General features: G+C 37.8%; 2 protein-coding genes across 3 annotated transcripts in view; one reads left to right on the forward strand and one right to left on the reverse strand.

Annotated features, from left to right (window-relative positions):
* Positions 1-25,648, reverse strand: part of EDIL3 (EGF like repeats and discoidin domains 3) — a 394,119-nt gene that overhangs the window by 289,624 nt on the left and 78,847 nt on the right. The window lies entirely within an intron of this gene.
* Positions 19,520-25,599, forward strand: LOC102520088 (rho-related GTP-binding protein RhoG). Its single transcript, XM_006178647.3, has 3 exons — positions 19,520-19,530; positions 20,968-21,070; positions 24,615-25,599. The coding sequence occupies exons 1-3, from the start codon at positions 19,520-19,522 to the stop codon at positions 25,026-25,028; spliced, it is 528 nt and encodes a 175-aa protein (XP_006178709.2). The 3' UTR covers positions 25,029-25,599.

Raw genomic sequence — 25,648 nt, forward strand, 5'->3', positions numbered from 1 at the left:
AGTAGATCTACGGGGTCTTCAGAGGACCTAGCTTCCATCCTTTCCACTTCCCTCCCGCCGGCCCCTGCCCCTCCAACCTTGAGGTTGGAATAGCTCTTTCCAGGAGATCATTACAATTTGTCAGCATGGGGCCAATACACAAATGCTGTTAGATCTTGTCAAAATCCTGAGTTAACGGAAAAAGCAGGAAATGTTCTATGAGATTTTTCTAGAGTTGAAGAAAGGAAAAGAAAGGTCTGGAAAAGCATACACAAAGAGATCAACAGTGAAAATCTTTAGGGAGATTACAACAGTATTTAAATATTCCTCACTGTTTATTTTGTAATGTTTCCTACAATTATATGTACAGATTTTTGGTAATAAGGAAAAAAGCTTCATTAAAAAACGTATGACATTTATAAATCCAATTAGCAGCTAGGTAGAAGCAGAAAGGATAACTACCAAGGTTGAACTGAGAGAAACAGAGGTTAGTGAGCCTTATGATGGGCCATGAATGTTCAATGTTTACTAACGCAGGGAATACTGACAAAGTGCTCCTAGGAACTCAGCCTATTCTCATCACAGACACATTGCAGGCAAGAGCTCTCAAGGTTTATCTTAGTTGTTAAACTCGTGAGCCTGAGGATATATAGATGTCAGTAAATATGCTGATACTGTTTGTTTACTTTATGTGGTGTTCTTTGTCAATTTACAACATCTTTTTGGTAAAAATTAATGCATAATTCAATTCTAATTCCTTTTTTACTTTGTTACATATCCTGGGAGGTTAAAGTTTTTATTTCTTTTATTTAACTCTATTCAATTTTCAAAATTCATACTAATACCAACAAGTATAAAAGCTAACTATTAGTTACTAATTATATACCAAGCATCATTCTAAGCACTTGAAAAGTATTATTTCACACAAACTTCCATAATCATGACATGGATACTACTACCACTTTGGTGATTAAAAACAAACAGTGAACAGGAAGTAAGGTTAACTCACTCACTCGAGCTTCTGCTCTAATATGTCACCTATACTCAACACCACGCAACCTGACCTAGTACTCGATGAAAGGAATGAAGTAACATACATGCAACAGGCAGCCAGCAAAGTCTAAGAGAAACCTAAGTAACCGTCTAGGTCGCTTATATAGCCCAGTCCTGAAAGAAGTCTTACTCATTCATCCCTTGAGTCATTCAAAAATAATTCATCATTTCTCTACTAGATTCAACGTACTGAGTTAAATTACAAACTTATGACACAGTCCTGGCCTACCTAATTTATTCGTCCAATTTTATCTGGACACCGTAAAATTCACCTTTTCTGGGGCTTTCTGCAAGAAGAGAAATAGACAAAATTGACTCAATTTGAAAGCGTCATATTATTATGAGTTTTCATGTGGAATTAAACTACCCCTTTAACTGTCACTTAAAATTGAAAAGGGACATAGTTTATTATAGAAGGAAAACTAATGCTGATGTTCAGAGGGCCCCTCATGAACGGTTTACATGCCTTTGATTTTCCCCAGGAAGCCTCTAGTTACTGATGTGTTGTAAGCTTGTAAGTTAGTGAGATTTAGTTTACTACCAGAAAGAGAATCTTTTTTATGTTCATTTCAAATCCCTTATCAGGTTTCTGACTTTGATTAATATAATTATGTCTCATGCTTTTTAAAATAATTACTTAATTACTAAATAAGCTACATTCTAATACTATTGGGAGGTGAGTTCAATTTTAGTAACTTTACTGGCATGATAAAATCTAGAAGTATTTCCAGGGTCAACACAAACTCTTCAGCAGGATGACATAATTCACAGCAGCCAGAGGAGCTGCACACTGCATCCTCAATTGGGCATTATTCAGATCTGGATACTCCGCTGCCACTATTTTCTCAGAAGATTTTCTTGGAGCTTTCCTCCTCTGTGATTTAAATTTTTAAAATTTAATTGTGTTCTTTAACAGTAAAAGGAAAGAAGGAAAGAAGGAGGGAAGGAGGGAAAGAGAGAACGAGAACCCGGAGCTACCCAACATTTTCACAATTTCTATTGTCTGAGGGCACAGAGTTAAAAGCTCAAGAAGCATTCAAGCCCATGGCAATGATAACACTTTACACGGTGGCTTCTAAGTGGACAGTGACTCTACCACTGTCCTCTGCTGTTCTCTTGGCTTTGTTTGTCTCTTGTTCCTGGTTAGGTATCAGAAGGGTTTCTGATATACTGCCCAAAAGACCAAAGCAGTAATGGGATTTGAAACCACACACTAAGATATCCAGAAGAAGAGTCTCTGATAAGCACTCTTTACTAAGAGCAAGGGGATTTCTTTCCCAGAAGGCTTGGGAATTTTCTCCACTATTTATTGGTCCTAAATGTATATGTATAATGTGCATTTCTGATTCAGTTCTGTCAGGAGAATGCCTTGTGTTGATGGCCTTAACCCGAATTCCTGAATCACTCACTCAACCAAAGAGAAGGGGTCTTTAGAAAAATCAGGCCCACTTGTGGGACAGGCAGAACAGCATGAATCTGCTGATGATGATCCCAGCCAGACTCCAGGGTTCAGACTTCGCTTCCCTGTGTACTCGAGCACGTCTGTGCTCCCGTTTCTGCATGTATAAAGTGCAATTTAAGTACCTGAGAAGGTTGTAGTGAAAACTCAGAGTTAGTATCCATAAAATGCTTAGAAAAATAACTAACACATAACAAGTGATACTTAAGTGTTTTTTAAATAGACCCATTAAATCTATTGGAATAGCAAGAGACACAGTTGTCACAGTGCCCTGAAAATGGTCAACCCCATATTGTTTCAGTTACTGATGAATGCAAATGCCAAGCCTGGCCTTTCTTTAATTTCTATTTTCACTATATCCAGGTTTCTTCTACAATTCTTACATACAGTGGGTTTCATGGTAGTAAGTCCAACACTGCCTTCTTTCAAGCCTCTATGTAGGGTGGACACACCCATCTCCTTATTTTTCCAGGTTTTTGTAATACAGGCAGAGGTTAGACATCCCCTTGTTTCATTTCTGTACCATTATTCCTTGATTATAACTCCAATACTAGTTAATATTCTTCTTAACGTGAACAAGAATGTTTTATCATCAAAACAAGGCCAAAAGCTTGACAACAGGCAGAGATGAACTGACCTGTTTTCCATTGTCTTTGTGCCATGCCTGTTTTTAATGCACAGCAGCTTTTCCTCAGAATGCTACATTTATAACTGCATACGTGCTATTTGAATTTGCACAACCTAAAATATTTTAGTATCATTTTTACTCAACATTTAGCCTCTCTTTATGCACCATTTTCTAATAACACTCTAGCCCAATTCTCACAAATATTCAGAAAAGGCTTTTAAGTACTGCACAAAAGGATATCTTATTTACTTATTTTAATATGTATTAGAAAAAATAAAATCAGCATATGAAATCAACTTTATGGATATTACTAAAGTTAAAAGTGAGACAATGCCAAGTAGTGGCATATTTGGGATTAGAATCTTCTTAATCTCCTGACCCCCTAACCAGTGTTTATTTATTTATTTTTTTACTGTATCACACCATCTACTCCATAGTTATTCTTATTTTGGGGATGGAAAAACTTAGGCTCTGGTGCTAATGAGTGACTCAAACATAGTCTGGGTAGGTTTTGATAAATCAAGCCCCATGATGTTTCTACTATCTGCTACATCACACAGTTGAGAACATAATAAAATCCACTCTCTGTTTTACATCCAGCAGAGCTTTCTCTTTGTCAAATGTGCAAAATAATTCACTGTCACAAAAGTCTTGCACCAGGTACTGATTTCCTACCTTAACCACTCATTTAAAATACAGTCATTTCATTTGTCAGCACAAGAAGGAAATCAGAAGCCTCTACATAAAATGTATTAACATGCTCTTAGCAATCACTCTCAATTATGTATAACTTATAATCTGTTGGTTTCATTTACAAATTGCATTTCAGTTGAGTATTTTTTCACTTATTCCCAACTGAACTGGCTTTAGTGTGTGATTTCCGTTAGATATTAAAAGAATATTCTGGAAGTTCTTTATTTTTATTCCAAAGGCAATCTAAAGATTGGTAGAGGTGATAATCTAGAATACTTGCAGCTCTAATAAGTGATCAAAGAAGCATCATTATTTTCAGTGGATATGCAAGAATTATAACAATAAGCAAACATATTAACGGAGTCCCTGAAGGGAGCTGGTGAATGATTTTGACAAATGCATGCTCAAAAACAAAGATCTGATAGGTAAAATGGAAATGTAAATCTTAAGCATCAACATTTTTCTTGTCAAACAGAACTATTAATATCAGCTCAGGGCCTCATTAGCGGAAGACTGAACTACTTTTTATTCATTGGATTTATATATGTGCTACAGGGATGTTTCCTAGTTTGCATTTTTCATGCATGAATATTTAGTATGTTCTCCCCTTCTAAGGTGGGATCTCACTTTCTTACCGCCCTGTGTATTTTCAAGCCAGTCCCAGTCATCCAGTGTTTTCCTTTTCAAACCCATTTGTGCCTTTACAAGCCAATCCTTTGCCATCTCATCCTCTTGCACATTATCTCTTTTGTTGGATGCTTACTCCTATGCATCTGTTTGTAAAACTTTTGGTTTGCTTAGTTATACAGGGAACCTCAAAATAAGAAATATGGCTCTCTAGGTCCAGTCCAGTCTGAGAATACTACACTGTGAAGGTGGGCCTATATTTATACTCAGATGAATTTTAGGAAGGACTTACATTTTCTTGCTTATGAATTTTCAACACAAACTCAAGGTATGTTTTCAGAATTCTCAGCCCTGATTGTTAATTCTCCCCCACTAATCTCTAACTCTGCTTTAATTGCTTTCCTGTAACTCTTTAATCCTTTCCTTTGTGATCTATCAACATAAATTTATTTGTTTTTTGATCTGTTTATTTTGTTTACCAATGCCTTTATGTCCTCCTTGGCATTAGTTTGCTGATATACCTCTTGACTTTGTGTTCAAGTAATGTTGGTTTTATCACATTCTAAAAATAAACAAACTGAATCACACACTTTTTTAATCATTTAAACTTTTAAAACATATGACGTACAATAATCACAATTTTGTTATTCTCTAACCTTGGTCCATTAACACCACTAGTCCACAAAACACTTCCCCTTATATCAAGTAAACTATTTTTAACATTAAAAAGCTGGTATCATTATTTGCTTAATAAAAATTTCAGTTACTGATTATTCGCTATTTTATGTTAAAGAATTACATTTATCAACTTATTACCATTCATGTATCTTCATCTTCAATATGTAGCTACTAAAGTTATTAAGACCACATTTCAAAGACCACATTAAGACCACATGTTTACTCATCAACAGTTCAGAACATAGTTCAGCATGATTTCATTTTTTTAATTCACTCATTCATACCACAAATATATTTTAAGCATCTACTTGTGCCTAATACAGTGAAACAGCCATTTATAATGTCATAGGTACAGTTCCTACCATTTACATAGGGATCCTGTATTTTTTTCTGAAAACACTGAACTAATAAAAATTAAATTAAAATTGATTCTTTTATTAGAAATCAGTTTCAGTGCACAAAATTGAACCGCTTATTTTGAAAATTAATTCACACCATAATGTATTTATTAAAAATAACGTATGTCCTTCTATTAGTACTATACCCTTGAAGGACTATCCCTGAAGACCCAACCTTTTAATGTCTCCATCAGTGTGACTAGAATTCTAATAACACCTGTTTGTGTGTAGCAATTTTCCTCAAATAACTCAAAGCAGTTATGCAAGTCTTTTTTCCCTAGTAGCCCATATCAATCACATAATCTAGTTTGTTGTTTTGATTTTATAGATAGAAGAGCTGAAGGCAAACAGACATGAATGGGGATGTCTGAGAGTGATCTTAAGGATGAATGAGAGTTTATGAAACAAGAATAAATGGAAGGCAAGAAAATTTAGAGCGACAAGTGCAAAAGAATGGATGCATACAACACTCATTACCAACTGCTTCTCTCGTTTATCTCACAACACTTCATTCATTCATTCGTTCACTCATTCATTTAAACCACTGCCTCTGTCACTAAATAGCATAGATGCACTTGAGCAGATAAATTGAGTCCACTATTTGTGTTTCTAGCATTGACCCTGGCACAAAATAGGGACTCAAAAATTATCTGGACTTCTACAGAATCACATGGGTAAAATAACTTCCTCAAAGACTCAAACACATAGACTTAAAACTCATTTCAGCCTTCTCATTTTCATTCTTTCAACACAAAACAGCAAACGGAGATCTACCACATGCCCAGTACTGTGTCAGGTATAGGGGACAAGAAAGACTGTCTGCTGTCCTCAGCAATAAGGAAATGAGCCATTGAACATACCTGTGAGTCCACTGTTACTTCCTAAATTCTAACCTTATCTCGAAGAGACTGAAATTCTTCAGAGAAAGAAAAAGAACAGTGCAGACTGTCCGTACATAACCTAGTTGCCTGGCCCCAGTGCCTTTCATAAGTAAATGCAGATCTGCTAACTCCTCTCCTGGGGAGGCAGGGATTCCTCATCCTTCTGCCAGAATTCTCCTTCACATCTCTGACAGGGAGTGACCGGTAAATTGTCCCTACCCAGGTCCTGGCTCCTCTTGAGAGTGTGCACAGGGCAGCATTCCATAAAACAAGGCTGCAGGCTCCAAGAGACAGATCAACCTCTTTCACATCCCAGAACTACTACTTTCAGCCTTGCCACCTTGGGAAAACCTCTGCCTCGACTTCTCTTCCATTCTTACACTGAGAGGCTTAACTGGGGATAACAGAATAATGTATGTAAATCAAGTAGCACAAGGCTAGCGCATAACAGGCATTCAGTGGCTATAAATTCCCTTCTTCCCTTCTTTTGGTGAAAGAAAAATTATTCAAATCCTGCACCAGAATAAAGATTATTAAGTCTAGCTCCCTCCAGTGAGGAGGAATATTTTAAATATATGTGGAGCAATCACATCAAAAGGTTGTTGTAACATTAGTAAACCCAATCAATAAAAGAAAGCCAATCTTCTCCCTTGAGAAGTTTCTTCAGCAGCCCACTGACATGCTAAAAATTGTTTTCTTATCTTTTCCTTAAGGAATCCTGCCATATACATTAGCATAAACACTGTAATCTGCATTCCACGTATGCATTCTTTATCTGTATGCAATGGCATTTACAAAGGTTATTAACACTGTCCTGTTAAACCGATAATGGCTGATGCTTTATGAAGAGATGATGCTATATTGTGCATATCTTAAAATTGTACCTTTTTGAATTTGCAGTCAAAGCTACTATTTGCAGAACGCTTTGCTGTTTGCAACACTGCCTCTCCAGTTCTGCTTTTGGATAGATGCTTTGGTCTGCAAGGATCTCTGCCTTTTGCCACTGGTCCATCTTTACCTCCTTGTTACTCTTGTGACCTGCTGCCCACAGCAAAATCACAGTACTGAAGCTTTTTTCAGATATTTATCCTGCCATCTCTGCTGACACCTTCTTTTTTCCAGCTCCCATTCCAAAACTCTTTGATGACTCCACTGCTGTACATTCTCCCCAGACACCCAGGAATTCTGCACTAAAGCAAGCATTCCTTTATTGCCAGTGGACTGATACGTCAGTACTTAATCCCCAGGGTCTCATTCCTGCTATTTAATGTACCACTGCTCAAGATTTGATGCTGTCCAGTTTTCACAGAAAACCAAAAGCTGCACATTTCCACTGCTTTACTGTGCCTGACGCTTTGGCCACATTGCTCTTCATTCTTCCCACATGACTTGTATCACAGAAGGACAGTGGCTGAGTCAGAGAAAGGCCAAATATAATGTTTTTGTCTCTTCACTCTCTACAAAATGCCTAGCAAAGAACTGTTTCCTTGTGGCATCCAGGACTCATGTCCCTCTTTGCTCTTCCCTTTCCTTCGCCTCTACTGGGTACTGGGTAGTAAGGGATATCACTTAGAAAGGTCATGATGGGTAATAATAGCAATTCCCAAGAATCCTACCAGACCTGGTAAGAATGTGAATGTCCAAATGGAACGTGGTGTGGTACAAAGACCCAGATCTGGGGGCCACAGACCTATGTACAGATGTAGCTACAGAGTATGAGAAGTACAATCGTGAATCGATCCATTAATTTCTCCAGGGCTCAGTTTCACCTCCTGAATATTGCTATCATTAAATAAGATAATGATCATCCAGCAGGCATTCATTTAATGGTGGCTGCTGTTCCACTAGTACATTCTAATAGCCCTGCTTCTTCTTCACTGTCATTGCACTTGTCTGTATGAGTTTCTCTTGGTAAACAGTAGTATTGTGACTATTAAATAATGATGTTGCCTTTTCTTGGCTTGTGAGCTATTATCTGCAAATATATTTCTACTATCACTTTTTTACAGTACTGCTCTCACACTGCATTGTGGTTACACATGTGAGCCCTGGAATCCTGTCCTCATTATACACTAATTTTGTGAATGTGGGAAAACTGCTTAACATGTATACTTTGGTCATCTTTTCCATAAAGAAAAAAAAATCTAAGGACTTAACTCACAGGGTCATTGTGAGAGATAAATGAGTTCAGGTTTGCAAAGCCTTTAGCACAGTGGCTGGCACTTAGTAAGTGGTCAATAAATGACCACTCTCGTCACCAACTGCTAACTTTCCATGATCTAGTTAATAGATTTGGTGAGCTTTCTGAAGTGTAGTATGTTACTTTTTTCTTACCATTTTATTCTCACTGGATTCTATATCTTACCTTTACTGTGATCAATAACATTCAAATTCTTCAGGAGTTGTGCTATTTTTATACATAGGCTACCATCTAAATCAGTTTAAAGTGGAAAAAAAAGTTGACTACAAGTAAGAGGATGGGGTCTATCTTGTATGACATCACTTAATCCCCCAAACACATTGTTCATTTGTCTTTTAATGCCTTTTGCAAACCACGTTCCCTTTCAGTAATGGACAGTTCACTAAAATCACTTCAGGTCTCACTTAAACATGACTTTTGTTTTCATCTTATTCTAATGCCACAACCAGCATACAACACTCAGCAAAGTACCGAATCAGTGGTTAAAAATGTTCGCTGTTCATACGATTTGTGAGCGACATCTGTGATCACAGTGTGGGAGTGGCCCGGTCTTCTCCGCATGGGCGGCTGTGTGTACAGACCTGACTCTGGCTTGTTCTCTTCTGGTTATGACAACCAGGTGCTCTCCAGTCCCTGCACCCCTTATAATAACCTGTAATCTCAGGCAGTCCAAGTTCTTGTTTTTCAAAGTTACAAAATATTTCAAGAAAACAGAAAAGTGTGATTAATATAATCAACATCCATATATCTATCTACCACCTAATTTTGCCAAATTTTAACACTGGCTTCTGTTTCACTTCTTTTTAAGAAGCAAAGCATTAAAGACATGGTGTTAAGTCCCTAGTCACCCCTCCTTGATTCCATTTCTTTCCTTTGCTCATTCAAAAGAGGAAACCAGTAATATAATTTTTATATTTATCATTTAAATACATGATTATACTTCTGTTACCAAAGCATGGATCCACACAAATCTAGAGTTTGATTTTACTCTCTAAACTTTACATATCATATTATACTAAATGGACTCTTCCACAATCTCCTTTCTTTCTTAAAACTGTGTTTTTGAAATCTATCCATGTTTATCCACAGAACTCCAATTCACACATTTTAACTGTTTTATTGTATAAATATACCAAAATTGATTTACCCATTCTCCTGTGGATGGATATTTAGGATTTAGCTTTTTCCAGTTTGGTTTGTTTTTTTTTTTTTTTTTTTGGTATTTTAGTATGTTTCTCCTTATACACTGTGCAAAAATGTCTTTCAGATATATATCCAGAGGCAGAGTTGCTGGGCCAAATGATATGCATTGACTAAACTATTTTCAAGTTTCTCCACAAAGCAGTGGCACCTCTGCGTATCCCCACCATCAGGGTGTATCTCCACGACTCCACACTCCTGCCAACACTTGGTGCTGTTGGACTGTTAATTCTCCACAAGTTGATAGGTGTGATATCGGCTCTTTATTGTTTAAGTTCACATTCTCCTGATTACTGTTCAGTTTTCTTCTCTTTAAATTGAGGAAACTGGCACGTGTAGTTAAGTATCCAACAATGACATTAAATGACTTATTCTCCATATTTATTTTTCAGTCTGTTTCATACTTTTTTTGAAGAACAAGTATATATTGATTATATTTTATCAATGAATTTTCCCTGGGATTACCTCATCAAATGTCACGTAGGAAAAATAGAAGGGTACAAATAAACGGTGTCTATTTATTTTCCTTCTTCTTTTTTTAACCTACGTGTCACTGTGAAAGAAAGATACAACCAGATGAAATTCTGTACTGGGCTGGTATGTTCAGGATTCATTTATAAGAGCCAAAATGGACTACAGGAAATATATTAAAGAAGTGACTATAAATGCCCACTAAGCAGGGCTACAGTTTCTTCCCAATTATGCCCTCTCATGTGGGTAGTTAAAAAGTGGCTGCTGCTGATACAGTAATCATAACATCATGATGATAATCATTATAATAATTGTAAGATCAGTTTACTATTCATGTTTACACTCTAAGAGTTAGAAACTGCTATGATTATGGTTGACTGCTCTTTTTAAATAAACAAGTTTCTTCATCCTAACTCCACTTTTCTTCCATGAGAACAAACTGAGATAACTCCAATTTGCTGAGTTATCTTTACTTTAAGGACATCTATGTTTATAGCTAAGTAGGACCCCAGGTTTTCCTTCAAAGGCTATTTTAAAGTAAACAGGTTACAGCTTCAAATCCTTCAGAGGTATACCATTCACTTTAAAAGAAAACTCTCAATTATTTAGAATTAAATTCCTGTCCACATTTCTGGCCGTGATGAATTACTAGTTGCAATTCACAGATCTTTCTCATTATTACCGAGCAACACAAAGCATTATCTATTCAGGAAACGCCTTTTACATATATTCCTCATTTCCCAGCACTTAATCCTAGTTTTCTTGTTATTTCTCTGGTCATTGTTTCTTTTTGTCTTTTTTTTGCCAACTGGTTATCCCAATTCATATATCTCTACAGCACCACAAGTTTATTAAATTTAAAATCTAACTATCCCCAAAACCTTCAATGAAAAGGGTAACCACTCATCCAGTTGCACAAGACAGGACCATGTACAGGAGCTCTTTCCTCCCTTATCCTCAGCATCCAAACTATGACCACCAAGTCCTCCTCATGTTCTACCTCCTCAAACAGCCTTGGAATCGACTCCCTCCCTTCACGTCCACTCCCACCACCATCATCACACCTCTGCATTTTTGACACTCCCTTGCCAAGAATCCTCACTCCTACATTTTTCAGTCTTCATCTCTGAACTGCTGACTAACCTTCCCAAGTTGGAGCCAATTTTCCTGCCCTCCTTCCACATCAACTTCTGGGGAGAGAACTCCTCTCAGAAACCACATGGCATGATCCTTACGACATTGCTACCACACCCATGCACCTGTCCTGCATACTGCTCCTTCCCCACTGGGCTATAGCATCCTCGAGGACAAATGCCTATCCTTCATCACTTTACCACCAGCACCTGGAATGGTACACAGTGCCTCTATTATGTTCAAAAACCACTTGCTTTAAGAATTGATTGTAACCAATCTAATTAGATGGACATTATCATAGAAAGTAGTCTTAGGGTTATATGGTAGCTTTTTCTCTTTTGTTGCTTTTGACTAAGAAATGTTTCTGCCTGATATAATAATACTTTTAACTTCTACAAGTTTTGTCCTGACAGCATAATTAAGAACAATGCAATAAAATTAAAAAAAAAAAGATCTTAAGGAATTCAGACCAAAGAGACAGATATCACAGCTTATTGCTATAACGCTACCTTTGTTTCCAGCACAACAAAGAAAAAGCTGCCCCATACACTCCTGAAAGATGTAGCTTTTGATTTGTAGCTAAGTATCAGTTACCATCCAGAAGACAACAGGGAAAAATCTATAAAAACTATTATTTTCAGTGACACTCTGTGTACCAGAGAAAGCTCTGTGATGGGTTGAAATTTAGTTTAACAAACAAACCAAACAGCTGTCACAAAAAAGTCGATATCTACAAGTGTTTCTAAAGGCACCTGTAAGTGAATCTGTTAAACAGCACTGTGATGAAACTACAGTCGAACTATATGTGTAGTCTGTGTAACAATGAATTTGATCATTTCTGTATAAGCAGGCTCCTTTTAAATGTCAAAAGATCATCAATTCTCACATAATCTAAATTGTACTTTGAAGGCTCACTGATTGAGAGAAATCTTAATGACAAATGCTACTATTAATCAAGTAAACTAAATTTAAAACATTCTAATCCCACGTATCTTTCCAAAAAAAAAAAAATTGTGTGTATGTGAACTTAGCCTTCAAATGCTACTTTGCCTATGTATACATTCGTTAATCTAAAGCCAACTGAGAACTATTGATACATAATAAAAAAAAGCATCACTGGTTACGAAGCAAGGACCATGTCTAGGGACTTGGCGCCCTTTGCACCCGGCACAGTGTCAGGCATATAGTAGGTATGCAATAAATGGCCAGTTGAATGAAACAAAACACTTTGTCTTTACAAATATTAAAAAAAAAAAAAATGTGGTTCATATTACCTGAGACAAAACAGATTCATAAAAGGAACACCATGAAAAGATAATCTTACGTTAGACTGAGGCTTCTAGGTTGTTGAAAATAAATTCCACGTGGAGCTACTAAGATGTTGGACCCACTTGGTATGCATTACTGCACTTTCAATGAAAGTTGCTGCTTTCGCCATGGATTTAATGGAGGGGAGTGATGGACTGTGGAGGCCTCAGATAGAAAGCCTTTACAGGGAAAGTGTCAGGGTGACTGTTCCATCAGTGGCATGAGGGATCCAGTGGCACTGATTAATTTCAGCGCCAATTCTTTATATGGAAATGCAGAGACACACAGCACACAGAACTGGAACACTATTACGCATGGACTTCTTTTTACCTGTTTGAACATCATTGCTGGCAGCCAGAATCTCAACCTATATGATTCCGTGGGAATGTTTACCGTGTATTTACCTAAGATGAAGCTCTTCTCCTGTATCTTTAAATTCTTTTTCAAAATTCCGTATCTTTTAAATTCTTGTTTTAGCTTTAGGCTTACCTCAAACTCTGTAGTCAGACCGCATAAATATTCTCGCACTGGGCTTTGTGAGTCAGGCTCTCCAGAGAGAAGCACAGGCAGTAGACTGCAGGTTAGGATATTAAAAATGTTTTTAATTCTGTGATATCATGTATTTTCACAAAAACTGATGTGTTTTAGCTTGCAACACTCCTTCCATTCCATACTTTTAGAAGGAAAGGACAATAAGTAGTAATAGTCGGCCCCAGATTTAGAAGAGAAAGACATAGATAGCCACAAAAAGGAAGAGAAGATTTATTAACGGAAAACAGAAATAAATAAAATACTCTGTAAAGTATAAAAAAGATGATTCAGCAATAAAGCTTGTAGTACAGGCTGACAGGCTGTCCTTAAGGTCTTATCAAGCCCGTATTGAAGGAGTTCAGCAGGCAGCCACGCTCTGGATCAAGACAATGCATTTAGCATCTATTCCTAGCATGCTTGCTTTTTTGATTTTGATAAACATAAGCCAGAGATCCACAACATTATACATTTAGTTGGATTCTTTGTACGAGGGACTCTTGATTGTCATTTTGGTATATTTTATAACCTACTAGGTTAAATAGGGCAAGAGAATACACAGAATCGTGTAGAATCTATTTGTTTTCCCTGAAGATTTCGGATATAATGCTTTCTCTGTACATTCTGTTTCTCCTGTCCCCACAGAATAAGGCTCTGCACTTCAGGGTAGGATCAGTTAGGCTGGTGCTCAGCTAGTCATCAGGCAGGGTTCCCAGTGAGGCAGCCCCACACACAGTGCCTGCTCTCCCCACTGGGGCTTGAGGCTGAACTCCGGGAACTCTGCCCACCTTTTACACTCTGCCTAGCATCTCAGTGCATAAGCATAAGGAGGACTGTAAGAACCCTACTTCATGGTATAGATAACATTTTATTGGTATGTTGGGGAGGGGAAAATTTCCTCCTCTACCTCTCTTGAGCTCTTGTGGCTGGACTAATAATAAATATGTCATAAGACAGTAACAAGAGAGGAAAAAAACAAATTTTAATTCATGCACATAGAGGTCCCATAGGAATAGGACCTATGAAATAGCTAAAGCAGGCAGGTTTTATATTTTTAGACAAAAAAACCCCAATAAATTTGTGAGGAACTGACAGGACAAAGAAACTTAGGTTTTGGGTGCCCTATTAGTGAAGAATCTAAACAGAGTTTGGGCTTGAGGTAGTAAATTAAACAAGTGACAAGGTTTGTTTATGTAGGCTTCTCAGCTCAAATTCCCTGTCTTTGATGATAAGGATGTCTTTCTAACTTTAGATGCAAGGAGTACACCTTTCACATGAGAGAAATTATTTCCTGCTTTCAGGGAGACAAAGAGGAGGGTCAGAGTGTCCCTCTTGCATTGGCCATTTCTTAAATAACTTTAATTCTGAATAATCAATATGCCATTGAGGCCTATTTTGGGGCAGCCTATTCTGGGCCCCAGCAGGTATTCCTCTGAAAGATGACTACCTAAGATGTCTATGACTGCAGACCATCCCTGATAATGACAGAGGAAGGCAGCCACATAATAGGAGACATAGATACTTCTGGTTGGTGATCATTTACATAATATTTTTGAATGATGTAATATATGCATATGTTTTATAAATTGCAGAGTTCTACTGATTTTAAGCCTGTGTTTATCAACATGCCTTATTTCTGTAAGGTATGCATTGTAAACTACTCTGAAGAAAAATGTGCTATTTTGATCCTTTATACAAGCTTAGTTTTGGATGTAACATGATATGTGAGATTATTTTCAAAGCAAAATTTCTTATTAAGAATCTAAGATGTTGGTGTTTGACTTTCAAGAGTGTTGGTCTTGTCCATGGCGTATGAAGAAAACAACAATATTGCTTTTCAGATTCTAAATAGTGGGATATTAAATTTGGAGGTCAGATCACCATGGAAATATGTGTCAAAATGATTTCCAATATTGTTTGGAATTCAGGATGAATTTTTACATTAATCCATAAAATTACACAGACTTAGTTAAGTGGGGATCAAAATGCAACAATGTCTGAATCTAGGACACACACAGAGGCCTGATATCTACACAGTCATATGGGAAACTGAAGTGAACCCTTAAAACAGAAAACATGACTTCATGCAACTGTCAAATCTTAGTCTTCATCTTACTTGACCAGGCAGCAACCTTTGACAAAGCTGAGCACTGCCTCCTCTATAAACTATTCTCTTCACTTGGTTTCCAATACATTTCTTTCCTCTGGTTTCTCTACTACTTCTCTGGCCATTTCTTCTTCGCAGGCACTTCCTTTTCCTCCCTAACTCTTAATTTTAGAGTGCTGCAGGGCTCAGTCCTTGGACTTCCTGTCTTTTTAATCTGTACTCACTCCCTTTGTGATTTCATCCAATCTCCTCGCTTTGAATACAACCTATAGACTAATGACTCTTAACATTTTTACCTCCAGCCTGATACATCCCATTATCCTCCAGATACATAATTACAAACTCACTTGGATGACTAATGGGCATCTTAAATTTAACATGTTCAAGCTCCTGATCGTCTTCCTCAAACCTACCTCTCCTCTGTCTTTCTCATCACAGTTATTATCAATTCATTCTTCCAGGTGCTCAGGTCAAAAGCCTTAGAGGCATTCATGACTCATTACTTTCTCTCATATCCACATCCTCTGTGTCAGCAGTTCCTGTTGGCTCCGTCTTCAGATTACATCCAGAATTTGACCACAACTCATCCCTCTACTGCTAACACTCAAGATCAATCCATAATCATCTTTTGTCTGGATTATTGCAATAACCTCCTAACTGGATTTTTACTTTCACCCCTGCCCCATTCAGTATTTTCTCACATGTCAGCAAGAGTGATTTTGTTAAAACATGTCAGATCATGTTACCCCTCTGCTTGAAATTCTCACGGTAAGGATGATATTCAAAAACTTAAGCAGGGAAAATAATGCAGTCCTGACAGATGGAAATAGATGCCAGTATCAACCTAACAAGACTGGACCAAAACCTACTAAAATGATTCTAACATCCCACTCCAACATGTGTGTAGAGGTGGGGTGCTGGTTTTCCCATACCAACTAGCAATTCTCAGACACCAGCTGAGTGTCCTAAAATTCAACTCAATTCTTACACTATCTACCCAGAAAGAACAACAGATCCCACAGGTTAAGGGTTCAGTCCTAACAGACGGTCCCTGCCCAATATACTTCAGATGCCAGTCACAAGTCCAGGTTGTCACCTGTGCTTTAAACTGACTGGCTATTACAGGTTGGAGGGTCCTACAGTCCCTTGTTTGGGTTAAATTAGTTTGGTAGAGTGGCTCACACAACTCAGAGAAACGCTTTATTTACTACATTTCCATTTTATTATGAAAGGCTCTATCTCAGAAAAGCCAGATGGAAGAGATGCATAAGGCAAGGTATGGGGAAAAGGGTGGAACTTCCATGATCTCAGAGTGCACCACTCTCACCTAAATTTCCACATGTTCACCAACTCAGAACCTCTTTGAACTTTTGGGTTTTAATAAAGGCTTCATTACATAGACAGGCGTTGATTAAATCATTGGCCACTGGCAACTGATTCAACCTCCAGCCCCCTCCCCTCTTGGAAGTGGGGTACGTGAAAGCTCTAACCCTTTAATTAGGTGGTTGGTTCCCATGGCAACCAGCCTCCATATTTTGGTTACCTAAGGGTTTGCCAAAAGTCACCCCAATAACAGAAAAAAAAAATACTTTTATTGCTCTTATAGGAAATTCCAAGGTCTATACCAGAAATAGGACAAAGATCAAATATATACTTCTGACTATAAATCACACGAGTACACCTACCAACTAAATTTCAACCACACTCCAATGACTTCCCAGCATCTTTGCTACAGTCCAAGTCCTCCTCACTGTTTCTCAAATATTTCAGCCATACATTTACCTCTGAATTTCTGCCTCTAAAACACTTCCCTGTGCTTGGAATGCTCTTCCTCCCAATGTGAGATGGCCCTGTATGCTTACCTTATTTAGGTCTTTACTCATATATTACCTTCCCAAAGGCCTCCCATGACTACTAAACTTAATGTTTATGTTCCTTGTCCCCAAATCTGGGCATTTCCTTTATAATACTTATCTATCATACTACTAATTTTACTTAAATATTTTGTTTACTGTCTTTATTTTCCACTAGAATGAATCCTCAAAAAGGTAGGATTTTTTTCTGCTATATTCATTACTCAGAACCAGTCTACATATAATAGATGGTCTAGAATATTATCTAATTTCAAAATGAAAGTCGAATGACTGAACGGACCAATAAATTTGAAATGTATAGAGTTAAGAAATGCAGATCAAGGCTTGGCCACTGTGACTAAAACATCCCTTCCGCCAACCTGGAATGCCACTTTTTAATAATATTTTGGTTTTTTCTAGGCAAACTCCCTTAGTCATTAGCAATAATAGAGCATTTCATTAAATTTTTCTTCCTTTCAATTAACAAAAGAGTTTAGTCAGGAAGACAAATTGCTGCTTGAATTTTCTGTACTACGTTTTCTTTCTAGAACATATTTTTCCCACCTCCTCATTGGTGAGAGATGCTAGACTCTAGTTCTCTGTTCTTTCAGTCTGCTCTTCGTAAGCTAATTCTGATCAGCACCAACACACACTCAGATTGTCAAATACACTTCCTTCCCTGTGATTCATTCGATCACCTCCTCACTCCTTGTAAGCCGTTATCTGTTTGCAGTTCATCGCCCCCGAAAGACCCCAGGACCACTTGGCTGTGAATCTAGTGGGTGTTCCTCGGTTCATACCTTACCTGACTTCCTGTCGGCAACTAACATAGCTGTGACCACTCTGATTCTTAGCATACTCTTCTCTTGGTAGCATTCACTCCCTTTTATCTTTCCATCCTTCTACCTCTCTAGGTTATTCTTTCTGATGTTATTTCTTTCTGAGAAACAAATAGCTTTACTAAAGTTATTAGCAATCGTTTCAGACACTTCCAACTTGCAAGTCAAGAAACTACTTAAGCACTAAAGTATACTGAGGAAATGAAAACCTTAATACATGAATTCTATACTCTGCCAGACACATCCTGACTATCCATCCTAAGGGATGTCATTTTAACACCCCAGTGACTAACGAAAAATAATTAAAAACAAACTTTTCCTGCCTTCTAAGTAATATATTGTAGAAGATACACTAGTGGACCCCTTAGGTCCCCCATCAGGAACAAAGCATTCATTTTTCCGCAGTTGAGAATATTGGCTCCTATAAGCTCAAAAGTTAGTTCCTTCTCAGTAACTGTCCTGGACAAGGGAGCAGCTGCACTGGAGACTGCATGCCCTCCCTGGGTACAGCACACATCCAGTGATCGGCTGACGCTAGAGTACAGAAGTGCAGACAGACCCTGGCTGCAACAGCAGATTACTTGGAAGGGCCGTCCCAGCTTCAGAGCTGCCTATGGTGTCACCCAAGACCTCTTTTACAACTTCATCATGGTCAACCACTCGGTCTGCCTGTCCCTGTTCCCCTCACTCCCTTCAAGTGTTTTTCCTGCACACATGTACCCAATTCAGAGTTCCATCTGGATATACAGCATCTCTAATACTTAAGAAACTGAATATCTATGCTATTTCAAGTAGCTCAGTTTCAATCCTTGAACAGACTGCTCACTGAAAACTTGCTATTTTAGCTCTCCTCTGACTACAACACTTAAACTAAAATATTCTCCACAAGGGAACATTATAACCAGGATAGCTTGCTCATATTATAATCTGCCTGATAACCCAATTTAAAATTCAATATACGGTACCCCACAAAAATGCAAGGTAATATCTGTCCAACAGTGAGGCTATGTGACATTTATAATCATACAAGTTACTTGGTAACTGCTTGTAGAACTGACAAGAACTAAAGAGAGAAAAGAGCTCATAGCTTTATATTTAGCTAAATCAATTAGGAGTTACTGTTTCTCCTTACTAAATTGATTTTCATTATATATATCAGAATGTTATCCAAATGAGAGAGACATTTAATTATATTTTAGCTCTATGTACACACACACACACACATAGGTACACACAACTAGTTTGCTCAAATATAGTTAAAGAATATTGAACAAAGGAATCACTTCATTTTTTAAGGCAGAGGTTAGATTGAACTTTGGAAATCATCTGTATATATAACTTCTGAAAAGGGCAGAAAGCAAAACAACCCTGAAAGACAGAAAATAATATGATAGTGTTTTATATACATATAAATATATATATAATATACTTACTTTAAAACTATAAATATTGAAAAATGGAATTTTAGATAAAAATCGATACAATGATTGAAAGGTAAGTGACAATCAACCAAGAAGTTAAAACATTCATTACCACGTATACACATAAACACATAGCCCAGGCACGCTGAAGATAGTAACTGAAAAAAAGCATAGTACAAAATGTAGAAAAAAATTTAATTATATTTTATAGTCCTCCCCCCACACATAAAAACAAATATACCATTAGTTTGCTCGGATATTTTTTTTTAATATCTTAGAAAACATACTAGAACTTTACTGTTCAATGCGGTAGCACCAGCTATAATGGCTATATGAATTTAATTAAAGTTAAAAATAAAATTACACATCAAACTCAGTTCTCCAGTCACACTAAGCACATTTTAAATACTCAATTAGCAGGGGACTGTTGAATTGCTAGCTTGTTATATTCATCAGAAACAACATTTCCATCATCACAGAAAGTTCTATTGGGCAGTGCTCTTCTAGAGTACAAATTCAACTTTTAACGGAGAAGAAACAGGGATTGGGGGAACTCACTGAAGAGAAACTTGCTTTGCACAATCACCTAATTTTTTTTTTTTTAAGAACTGTGTTCATGGATTAATTATGTAACTAAAATTACTTTCAACAAGGAATTTCCACTCTTCACAGAAATGATAAATTTAATAAATGATTCCATGCATGCTAATGTCTTGTATATTTATATTTATATAAATTTTGACTTATATCTTTGTATGTCACAGCTGAAAGAAAATTTACACAGACTAGACCAGTTAAACGTCTTATTAAACCCCTATTGTTATAGAAAAACAGAATCAGAAACTTTGTATCCTGATGTGCAGGTGTTTTGATCTCAATTGTGTCCCTCCAGATTCCTAAGTCCTAATGCCCAGTACCTCAGAATGTGACTGTATTTGGAGACAGGGTCCCTAAAGAGGAAAATAAGCTAAGATGAGGTCATTAAAATGAGTCTTAATCCAGTTTGACTGGTATCCTTGTAAGAAGAGAAAATGTGGACACAGAGATAAATCTGCACAGGGAGGACCATATGAAGATACAGGGAGAAGACAGCCATCTACTAGCAAAGGGACAAGGCCTCAAAAGAAGCCATCCCAGCTGACACCTTGACCTCATATTTCTAGAATGGTGAAAAAATAAATTTCTGTTGTTCAAGCCATCCCATCTGTGGTACTTTGTTACGGCAGCTCTAGCAAACTCACACGTCAGGCTTGACATCTTTCTGCTACACCATGCTCTCTCCCATACCTGTTTAACAACAATGATTGTGATGATCAATGTACTGATTGCATTATTTAAGGGAAAAAAACTTCAAAATTCTAACATTCAAAATTTAGACCTTGTTTTCAGCATAAAATACTAAAAGGCACTCAGAGTTTCAGAATCCATCTCATGCTGAATAGGATATAGTGTTCTGGAGCCAGGAAAGCATTCACTCTTTATTAATGATTTTTTTGTTTGCCTTACTCAGCTGTGTGCAGAAGAAAGAGGACAAGAGCATGGCACAGATTTGCACAGCATACTGTCAAGCCAACAGCAATGATACAGACTCCATGGCAGAACAGCGGCTATCTGTGTTTACCATTAATGGCTGAAAATTTAAAAGGGGGGAAAAACAGCATGCAACAATTGCATCCTCTCTATTTTAAAATATTTTTGAAATTACCCTACCATTACATTTGCCTCTCAGACTATATACTCTTAGTGATTTCACAAACTGATGCCTATATCAGGTACTAGAAATGCATGTGTACACTGAGTAAACCAAGAGTTATTGCTAACATAACTATAACTGTTTTTATTTACTTAGCACTTTACCAAGTCCATTAAATTTATTAAAATTTTTTCTAACAACCCTATGAGCTAACATGATCATTTCCCAATTTTACAGTTGAGGAAGGTAAGGTACAGAGGAGCTGAACAACCCACTGAAGGCTCCTGAAGCAAAACCAGCATGTGAACCCAGGTCCTCCAGCTGGAGTGTCTATAGTCTTGGTCCCTGTGCTTTCATTTGCAAGCGGCTCAGCTAATACTTGTTTCCAAGCATAGACTTAGCCACATGTGGGGAAAAAACAAACCATGTCAAGTTCAATCCACATGTGTAAAATCTTTACGTAAAGGCAAAATTTTAAAACTAGCAGATCTATAGCCTTTGGGGATACATTTTCAGGATGTAATGTGGTAAAGCAATCAAGAAAGTGATTACCATACAAATGAAGGTATTGTTTCCTTTGCCAATCGGGAAGGACAAGGGATAGAGGTATGTGGTTAGAAAGGGGGCACCAGAGACAATGTATCTGGGCTAGAGATTTTTAGACCAAATGACAGTTACATGAATTTTTCTTTTTGAAATAATTCATTCCTTTCCATGTATATTTCACAACAAAATCTTAATATACTTATACAGACATAAAAATACATTTTCTTTTGGATCTGATGGAAACAGAAGAATGTTGTGTAGCCCATCTGCAAGTGTTTATATGAAATACATGAAGTATGGCAGCATATAAAATATAAGTCAAAATTACACACTGCAAAGTAATACATTCCTTTCAAAAATCAGATGTGCCATAATGACCATAAAGTGAGCCATCATCAAATGGAAATGCTCTGAGAAATTTCCACTAGTCATATATACAACACAAATATTTGTAAGAAATAAATTGTTTTGAAACTAATTTATCACCAGAGTTTAGTCTTCTGGCAGATGTACACATGCATAATACATGTACATCTCACTCAAGTACTATACTAATTTAAGGGATTCCTATTAAAAAAAAAAACCTGCAAACCATTTATATTATCTGAAAGCATTCATATTATCTGAAAGCATTTTAAAAAGCCAAATGGATTTCCCAGTTAGGAAATACATTAGCCAACATTTATTGATTAATCTTTACAAAGTACTTACTACGTGTCAGATACTGTGGTAACACATTATGTGTATTACCTCCCTAAACCCCAACAATGAATTATGCACCATTATCATCCTCATCTTACAGAACTCGGAGGCAAATAACCTGAACAGGTTACACTGCCATACATGCAGATTCTAGGATCTAGACCACAGAAGCCCTATATTCAAGGCCTCACATCACTTCACAGAAGCACTGACAAAATTGAAGTGTGGCAGTAAATTGAACACAATGTACATTACAGGGTAATGCATTTTAATACTTACACTTTTCAATAAAGTGTAAGTTTATCTGAAGCATTTATCTAGTTCCCACAGATGTTGTGCAGGGAATTCAATACAATAGTAATCGGAAAAGAAAAAAGTAGAAGACACAACAGTCACAAGAAAATGGAAAATTTTAGTATTTTTTCTCTTCTGATGTCACACAATAGCATAAAGGAAATTAAAGGAAAATATCACTGTATATATAACTTTAAAAAAATAACAACCCAGTAAGTGTGAATATGTAGGTGTGTCTGTTTGAATATGTATATATAATTTGCATGTCATCTGAGGGAAAGATGTTACCCCACCCTAAAATGATGTTAGAGCACATTCATGCTCTAAGAATATGAACTACCAAAGGAAATTGTCTAAAGTAATTCAGACAATGGTATTTATGCATAATTACAAATTTAGCAATTATTACTGAAGCAACAGGAAAGCCTGTCATTATAACAGTGGGACATTAAAGCATACCTAACATAAAGATTAACTAAATTAAATTGTTAAGACTTTAAATATTCTTTTGAACATTCAACAAGATTTTTAGATGTTAAGTGGGAAAAGAGCAGACCTACTAACTTTTCTGTAATTTAATGACTAATTTCTGAAAGCTACAGAGTTCATTGCTTCATTTTAAAAATAGCAGTAAGAGTAGTAATTAAGGATGTGCCTATTTAATTTAAATATATTACTCTTAAAAGACACAACTATAAATTTTACTAAATCACTTACAACACAATAAGGCAAACATTCACTTTCATTGTTTATTATTCTTAACTGCTATGCAAACACCATTTACAACGTTGTAATAGAAACGTTTTGAATGTCCAAAGACTTGGTCTCTGTGTGAACAAAGACTCAGGATGTCAGCAGTCACATAAGGAAGGAAGACTTGTCATAGACATCTGACAGAAGTTAGTGTATCTTTACTCTCAAGTTAAGTTTTAGCAACTTTCTACCTGGGCCACATTTATTGAAGGTAAGAAAGACTTTGTAAAGCAAACCTCTTCTAGTCTTAGTCTCTTTGTTTGTGAAATTCGATAATTAGAGTTACTACCTCGATTTGTTGTAACGATACATTTATACTGCACAGAAAGCAACAAAATTTGTATGTGACACACAGTAGGCAATTTCTGCCTGTCAGGTACTTTCTTTCTTCCAACTCTAGCAAGAATGAGGTAGTCACAGAAAGGATATTGAACTGCCTTCCCTCCTCCTTTGCCCCAGGGCGTCTTCCTTTCTACATACTTGGAGCTCCAGGCATTAAAGTTCATACTAGCTAAGTAGGCACCTTATTACTGTGTATCAATGTTTAGTTAGGTATGTTAGTAATTTTCATGGATAAATTTATATTCCAAAGTAAGTACGTTCTAGTCTGTATTTCCCAGAGGATCTAGGAGAGTGACACATACTCAATGAGCATTAAATACATATTTTGGAATGAAAATGAAACCAAATCTGTATCTGAAAAGCACAAAGTATTTCTTTTTTGGAGAAACGGAATGTGCTTTAATCTGATAAAACTAATAACATAAGTTTTTATGTCATCTAAATTTGAAACAAAAGAAAAGTTTAGGTTGATGTTATACATCAAGGCACCTAAAGGAAACCTGTCACCACCACGTGATGCCTGCCCTCTCTAACTCACTCCACTGGAGCCACTGGCCACAGGACTCTGAGGTAGCTGCTCTTGCTGAGGTCGTATATGGTCTCCAAGTTGTGAAAGCAATGGTTACATCCCTGCCTTTCACTCAAATGGAAACTAACTGACCTTTCTCTCCTTGAAACCACTCTCCTCTCATGCCTGCTACCATCTCTGGTTCCTCTCTTGTCTCACTGAATACTGATTCTTAGTCTTTTAGGATTGGGGTCCCACTGGGCTCAGCTCTTTGGCTGCTTCTTCACCCGTGACTACACTCTCGCTAGAAACCGCATAGAGCCTCAGTTGCAAGCTGAACCTGAACCTGTGGGACACAGCGGGCCAGGAGGAGTACGACTGCCTCCGCACACTCTCCTACCCTCAGACCAACATCTTCGTCATCTGCTTCTCCATTACCAGTCCGCCCTCCTATGAGAATGTGCGGCACAAGTGGCATCCAGAGGTGTGCCACCACTGCCCCGACGTGCCCATCCTCCTGGTGGGCACCAAGAAGGACCTGAGATCCCAGCCTGACACCCTCCGGTGCCTCAAGGAGCAGGGCCAGGCGCCGGCCAAGCAGATCCACGCTGTGAGCTACCTCGAGTGCTCGGCCCTGCAGCAGGACGGCGTCAAGGAAGTGTTTGCGGAGGCTGTCCGGGCTGTGCTCAACCCCACGCCAGTCAAGCGTGGGCGGTCCTGCGTCCTCTTGTGACCCTGGCACTCAGCTTGGAGGCTGCCCCTGCCCCCCCACCAGTTGTGCCTTTGTGCCTTGGCGCCTTGTCTGCCCCCAGCTGTGCTTTAAGGACTAATTCTGGCACCCCTTGCCAGGGGGCTCCTCGAATGCCTTTCTCTCCTTAAGGAGGCCCACAGGGAAAGAGGCTTTGGGCCCTGCCCTACTCTGCTTGGGAACACCAGGTATTCACGAGAGCTCACCCAGGCCAAGGTTGGAACCCTCCCCAAGAAGCCAACCCAGTGCCTCCTCCCCAGTTTCCCCTACTGACCAGTTGATCCAGCTTTCCACACAGATGTTGCTGGCTATTATGGTGCCTTCTCTCAGGCTAGGAGCTCTCAGCCATCCCTAACCTCTCCCTTGCTGCTCTTCAAATTGCTCCCCCATCAAGATGCTCTCTCCCTTCCCCAAAGAAGGAGCCACAGAATCCTAAGATGAATGTGCCCTAACCTACCCCTATGTGCCCAGGCCTTATGCATCTGCTGACTGACTCAGCCCTCCTGGGGGGCCTTTCCCACCCCCATCAGCATCAATAAAACCTCCTGTCTCCAGTAAAAAAAAAAAAAAAAAAAAAAATATATATATTTTATATATATATATAC

Source organism: Camelus ferus, chromosome 3 (assembly GCF_009834535.1).
Source record: "Camelus ferus isolate YT-003-E chromosome 3, BCGSAC_Cfer_1.0, whole genome shotgun sequence".
NCBI classification, from domain to species: Eukaryota; Metazoa; Chordata; class Mammalia; order Artiodactyla; family Camelidae; genus Camelus; species Camelus ferus.